A 7,156-nucleotide genomic window follows, 5' to 3' on the forward strand; every position below is an offset into this window, starting at 1 on the left:
CTCCCTTCCCGCCTGCCTCCCGCCGCGACGCCATTTCCGAGGCGGGGGCCGCCATCTTCGTTGCGGGCACGGCGCCCGGCGCGGCGGCGCCGCCGAGACACTGCGAGCGCCGGGCTCGTCCCCGTTCCCCCCTTGCCCTTTCCCGACATGGCGGCGCCGGCTTCGGCACCTGGAAGCGGGCGCGGCGCCGGCGCCTGCGCGCTGAAGCGGGGCGGCCCCATTGTGCGGCGCTGAGGGGATGGAGGAGGACGGCGGCGGGGCGGCGGCGGCGCCCACCCCGGGGGCCCCCGCGGGGCTCTCGGCCTCGCAGCGCCGGGCCGAGCTGCGGCGGAGGAAGCTCCTGATGAACTCGGAGGAGCGCATCAACCGCATCATGGGCTTCCACCGGCCCGCCGCGGCCAAGGGTGAGCCGGGCGGCGGCGGCGCCGCCGCCTGAGGGGGGATCCGGGCGCCGTTGGGCCGGGCTGCGCTGAGGGGAGCGCGGAGCCCCCGCTCCTCCCGGGGGAAACGCGGGTTTCGCCCCGAATTCGCAGGGATCGGGCCCGCCGGCCTCTGGGTTTTCTTACCTAGCGAGCTGTCAGTGCCCTGCAGGGAGGTTTCCTGAGCTGAAGCAGGGATGAAATGCGCCCATGTTTTCAGTCCGTCACTGCAAGGTCTCGTGGCAGTGTCTTCATATAGCAAAGTTTTCTGGCATTTGGATAACAATCGGTCACTTGGTGTTTGTGGCGGGCATGCAGTTGTCTTGCAGATTCACGGCCAGGTCATTTGTAAGCACATGTAGATACTTTAAGGAAGCTGACTGTCACACTTCCCATCTTTCAATTTACGAAGGTGGCCATAAGCCATTAATCGAGCTGCTTTAGTACTGAAAAATACTCTTTAAGTGTTGGTTCACCCTCTGTAGCAGGACCAGAAAGGTTCTGTATGCCTCTTGACTTGGTTTCTGTTTGCTGTCATCACTGCTGTCGCTGTAACATCTTTTCAGGTTTAATACAGAGCAAGTTTTTGCTACTTTGCTTTTGACAGGAGAGAAAAACAAGCCAAAGTATACTTCTATTGCTTGCTCATTTGTCAGTCTTCAGTGCTCTTTCTGTGCGATTCGCTGTCTTTGAATCTATATTTTTGTGTTGCGCCATGTATTTGGAATAACGTCTTTCCTCACGTGCACACAGTGTTGTTGCTTAGGAAAGCCCACGCCTTCCTTTTTCTGCTGACTGACAGCTACAACTTCTGGCTGGCGTTGCATGGCCATCGGTCTAGCATCAGCTCCCAGAAGCGCCCTACAATGCAGAGCGTGTGATACACGTGGGGGTCTCTGCAGGCTGGAGGGCGCTGAGTCCAGCTGTGCAAAAGCATAACTTTGGTGAAGCTGATGGGTTCTCGGTCAGGCCCCTGCTGTGCTCTTCCTCTTTCGTCATGATCTATGGTGTAATACAAGTCAGAGCATAAATCTGTTCTGAATAGGTCATTCTCATCTGAGTCCATTTCTATATAAAACAGGCTTACTGGTATTCAGATAATTCATATGGGTTTATGATTAATAATTAACACATTTAATAATCATGAATCTGTGTTTCCACTTCAGAAGTGGAGACCTCAGCCCTGGACCTCGATCCAGTATGGCTGAACTGTTTTCTAAGTACTCAGTGTGCATAACTCCGTATTTTTGTTTCTCTTCCTTAGATGATGACAGTCACGGAGAATCAAAACTTCAACACGAACAAGATAAATCAAATTCCCTTCCTGTTCCTTCGGTTTCAAAACGAATTGTGCTCGGTGATTCTGTCTGTAATATGGCCGGAACAGCTGACCACGCAGGCAGCATGGTAGACCTCAAAGGGGATAAGGACTTGTTCAGTAAAACCCCAGAGCTCCTCAATGAGGGCACAAGTGAGCTCCGTCACCGTAACAGGGGGGAATTGCCATCTGAAGCTGCACCACGGCCACCTAGACATGGATTAGAACAATACTTATCCAGATTTGATGAAGCTCTGAAGCTGAGGAACCAGCTGATGAGTGAGAAGCCGAGCCAAGAGAATGGGAATGCAGTGGAGGAGTTTGACTCTTTCCGCATTTTTAGATTAGTGGGATGTGCGCTGCTTGCCATTGCGGTCAGGGCTTTTGTGTGCAAGTACTTGGTGAGTTCAGGGAAGCAAACAATCTCCTGTTCTGTTTTGCAACTTTACTGTAAACCTAGGACCCCACTCGTGAAATACTGTTTATCTAGGGCCAAGTGAGTTGTGAACTTCAGGCACTCTACATTTCAAACAACTGTATAAAATTTTAAAAATCAACACTTTGAGATGATAACTATGGCAAAATCTGTGTTATCTAGCACAGCTACTAGGTAAAAGCTGAGAGTTGCACGCATTTGGTCCATAGTGTTTGAGGAGCAGAAACACTGTAATAGTTGCTGCTTCAGTCCCCGGCAAGTTTGAGACAACTGCTCTGCTAGTTTGGAATTTACAAAGGAATAATAGAGTAAAAACTACAACAGTTGTAGCATGATAAGTATATCCTACTCATTTATCAACCTTTTGAGAAAAATAGTTCTTAAATAGTCCAGATACCTGCCTGTACATCCTACAGAAGTATGTGGCTGGTACAGCCTGCCACCTTCTGGATCACTGGGCTCATTTTTACACAGGGCTCTGTGGTTGTGCAATTTCAAGTTTTTAGGCCCAAAGCAAATAAGGTAGAACCATATTTTTGACTTTGCTGTTTAGATGTTTAGTATTCAAGAATAGTGCTGTTATTTTCCACAAGACACTTTACCTATCTAATTTTCATTTATGATTTGAGAAGCATTAAATTCCTGTGTTTTAGCTGTTACTTCTGACTAAGATAATCTTCATGTATTCTTTTCTGTTCCTTCAGTCAATATTTGCACCATTTCTTACTCTACAACTTGCTTACATGGGACTGTCCAAGTACTTTCCAAAGGTAAAATAATTTTTCAAAATCAGATTAATTACAAATGTTTTCGATTTAAACTTGTGCTTAGATTGTGTTGTTTTAGGACCAATGCATGTGATATATTCTGTTGTTTTAAACTGTAGAATTAAGAGTTGTCAAATGCTGATAGCTTAGCATCTGCATTTTAAAAAGAATACTAGATTAATTGTAGAAAATCAGAGTAATGCAGTGGTTGTTCTTTTGAAGTTATGTATATCATTGAAAACTGAACTACATAGTAGTCATTCTAGGCTGATGTGTGTGAAAACAAAAAGGGAATTAGCCTTAGACTTGCACTAGCTCATTTATTAGTTCTTTTTGGTCTCACTCCTGCTGGTTTTACAATCAGCTTTTCAGTTTCAGAATTTAAAGTGATTCCTTTCCACAATTTGCTTTTTCTTGGTTATACTGAGATGACCTTAATCAGCTTGCTCTTCTGAATTTTTCTTTCATGAAACCTAGAAAGATTCTCGAATGCTTAATTTAGATTGGATTAAATTAAGGTGTCCAGCAAGTATCATCAAATTACCAAAATTTTCAACCACTATGTTTTTTGGGAGGTCAGGCTTCCTTGCATCCTCAGGATCTCTCACGTTAGGGACAGAAGAATGGCTTTCAAAAGGCCTTTGGGGCATTTCTGAGTTTGGAGGATAAAATTGCCAAAGGGAGTAATACTAAAATAGAAAGGAGCAGTTGCTTTTCAATCCTAAATCATTTTTTTCTGCGTTGGAAAGTAACGGCGTCTTTTGCCAAGTAGTGTGATGGGATTAATCCTGTTCTGCCAGCGAAGGCGCCTGGCTTGGATTCTTACACGCAGGTTGCCCTTGTCTGGGACTCTTCCCACACATGCAGAAGTTACTGCACAGCCCCACTTCACAGCCCGCTTGGGGTGCCGGTGCGAAGCAGGCATAACAGCTGTGATGAATTTTATCTGCTGTTAATCAGCCTCTCACTCAGCCCCATCGGATCCACCACAGCATGAATCTGTAGCTAGGATAAGTAAGGTGGTGTGAATCCTGCAGCATGTCTAGAGAGAATCAGGCCAACGTGCTGTTCTTACCGATGGATTTGGAATGTTCCTGGCTGCGTGTGAAACTGGCACATTTGTGGTATGTAAAACAGAGCTGGATTATAACCGAAGATCTAACATACTCCTGTTTGTCTTTTAGAGTGAGAAGAAGGTGAAAACGACGGTATTAACTGCTGCTCTTTTACTGTCTGGAATCCCTGCAGAAGTGATCAGTCGCTCCATGGACACCTACAGCAAAATGGGAGATGTTTTCACAGACCTTTGTGTCTATTTCTTTACTTTTATCTTTTGCCATGAACTTGCTCTGTTTTTTGGTTCTGAAGTACCATGATGGCTGTAGAATTCAATGCAGTAGTTACACTAAATCTTTCCAGTCTGTATTTCTTTAATGTCTGTGCAGACAGGTTTAAACCTTAATTAAAATTCTTACCTGTTGGAATGCTTGAAAGGAGCCTTAAATCCAATAATTTTGGGAATAGAACAGCAGGGTCCCAGGCTGCCAGTTGTATTAGTTTGGTTTATTTAAATACTGCGTCTGCCCACTACAAATGTGAATAGGATACAAGTGTCAGTGGATGATTTCTTTTGTTCAGGAAGATGATACCCTTCCCACCCTCCTTCATAAACATTTACAAAGCTGCCTTTGTTCTTTCTGGTGAGAACAAAGAGAACAGAATTCCTTTCAGCAGAACAATTTATATGTATCTAGAATGTAGCTAACAAGATCTGCTCATTTTGTGTTGATCCTATTTTTAAGAAAGCTCTAAATGAAAATGCCCTGTATTCTGTTGTTCAAATTAAGATTGTCGAACCGAGTAGCTGCTCCTGGAGAATGTTGGCAAAACATGCCACTGTTGTCCTAAGCCTTGCCTTATATACATTGTTGTGATTGTTGTTTATTTCATTTGATGGTTATTGTGCGAAACAGCTAAGCAAAAAAAAAAAAAGAAAAAAAAAGCCCAATGTCCTGTTGCTTACAAATGTCATTAATCAAAAAGTAGGAAGGAACAAAACTGTTAATCACATCTGTTTGTGAGTTTCCAGCAGCCTCATCCTAGCGTAGCTCGTAAATGTGCTTCTTTCTGACGCCTTTGATGCCTTTTTTTTTTTTTTTTTAACAACAGTTCGCCTCCTAAGGGGAAAGTTATGCAACCAACCTGCAATACAAAACATTTGCTCTGTTATATGGAAAACTATTTTTCTTTCAGGACTGCATAAGACAATGTTGAATATGGCATTTCTGCATTTTTTCCTCTGTTTATTACCAGACAGTTGCATGTAAACAGGATCACAGTTGCCTAGGTGTTCTGCTACTGCTGCATAATAGTACTACAACCAAATTGCATAAATGTGGTCTTTGGTTCAGCTGAGCTGTTCATGTTAACTGAGTTGCTGACTTCTGTTCTGTGGTTTTGAAATTGCCCCAGTGAAATCTCGGTAGCTATTCCTGTTTAAATCCTACATACTGCAAGTGATGATGAAATAAGTAGTGTGTTGTTTTGAACTGACTCCCACATAAAGATCCATGTATGAAGAGAGAATAGCGTGTTTTTTTCTATGGATATCCAACCACATAGCCAAAAAGAAGACAAATACAAGTGAATCCTGTCACTGGGCAAAACAGCAAACTAGTAAACGTTTTTATTTTCAGTCTCATAAGAATTTTGTACAGTGAGAGGAGGGAGGTATCATTCCAAATAGTCAGCCCTAAATGCTGATAATCTGTGAAAGTTTCTGTTGAAGCTAAACTTATTTTCACCTTGTAGTTTTCTGTGTAGAATCTAGACGTTCAGGTAATGTAGGCTAATGCCCCATTTTAGACCAGAGAAACGCCTAGTTACCTTGATATTTGACTGCAGCATTTTTTTTAGGGAGCAGAAGTGCTTGATTATGCTTCTGTAAAGTATATATGGTCCTGCTTTTGGCATAATCTTTCCTGTTACAGCTTCCTGCTATAATTTTATCACTGCATTTCCGACTCCTGAGTTAGGTATGTTTATGCCATGAAAGCAAGAAGCTTATGTTTGGATTTGACATTTTTTTATTTTTTTACTGATTATTTTATAGAGAATGTTTTATTACAGGTGTCCAGGGTTGGGCTGTAAAAGATTCTGATTTAGGTCTGTTAGTACAAATGTAAATACATTTAAAGCTTCTGAATTAGACAAGAAAAGAATTTCAGCAAATTGAAATAGCTGACATTCTAATTAAGGTTAAAATATGTAAATAATGAGTTTGCTCAAAAGTTACCATTGTTCTGACCCTCCGTTTATATGCCCAAGTGTAGTACAAACAAATTGCAAAAAATACCGTCTACTACCATCTGCAAAAAAGCAATACATTTTTAATCCTGGGCATAGAAAAATTAATCCAAATCACCTAGATAATAATAAAAAAAAAAAAAGGTGATGCACCCATTGTGTTTTCACGCAACCCCTTATGCAGTCCTTTCATGCAAAGGAAAACCAAGCAGGTTGCTTTCTCAAGTGGTGAAAGAAATCATGCCAGGAGAGCTCATCTGGAGCTCGGTCTGTAAGCACTTGTTTTTACCTGATGAACTTCAAAATGGGACTGGGAAGCAGCCGTCCTGCCTGCTAAGGAAGGGGAAGAGAGCCCGGATGGGACTTTTGCTGAATGACTTCATCCTTGGAGAAGAGCCGAACCTCCTTCATTCCATTTTAACTTATCTTCCTCTGTGTACGTTATTTAATGTATATTGCTGAACTTATTGTTTTCTATTAAAATTATATTTGTTACCCCCTTCCGTGATGGTCTGACTTTGTCATCCTGCCGCTGCCTGTTGCAGAAGTCACGGATTATCGAGTGCCTTGGGGCGGCGAGGGAGATTTTCGTGTGCCGGTGGCTGGGCCTTGTGGCTGGGCACCTGGACGTGGAGCAGCCGCTCGGGAGGAACCGCAGCGGGGTGCAGACCCACGGGCATGAAGTGGGGTTGCCGTGAGTCTGTCTGCGAGCTGCACCTCTCGCCTGATGCGGTTTTGAGCCCAAAAATGCCGGTTTGGGGTCAGGATGGGCCTCGCAGGGGGCTCACTTAGCAGCCTGCCGGGCCCAGCGACCTGCGATTACACTGCCCCGCGCCTCGCTGCGGCCTTCGCAGTGCCCGGCGCCGCCAGGGCGGCAGCAGCACGCAGCTTTTTGGCTGCCCCTTCCTTT

The 7,156-nt window shown here is 44.2% G+C and overlaps 1 protein-coding gene across 1 annotated transcript; it reads left to right on the top strand.

The window, feature by feature from the left end:
• The first annotated feature begins 196 nt into the window (after nucleotides 1-196).
• On the top strand, nucleotides 197-6,749 carry CAMLG (calcium modulating ligand). Its single transcript, XM_048057135.2, has 4 exons — nucleotides 197-404; nucleotides 1,684-2,138; nucleotides 2,878-2,943; nucleotides 4,125-6,749. The coding sequence occupies exons 1-4, from the start codon at nucleotides 239-241 to the stop codon at nucleotides 4,314-4,316; spliced, it is 879 nt and encodes a 292-aa protein (XP_047913092.1). The 5' UTR covers nucleotides 197-238; the 3' UTR covers nucleotides 4,317-6,749.
• Nucleotides 6,750-7,156: the final 407 nt, after the last annotated feature.

Source organism: Anser cygnoides, chromosome 14 (genome assembly GCF_040182565.1).
Source record: "Anser cygnoides isolate HZ-2024a breed goose chromosome 14, Taihu_goose_T2T_genome, whole genome shotgun sequence".
Lineage (NCBI taxonomy): Eukaryota > Metazoa > Chordata > Aves > Anseriformes > Anatidae > Anser > Anser cygnoides.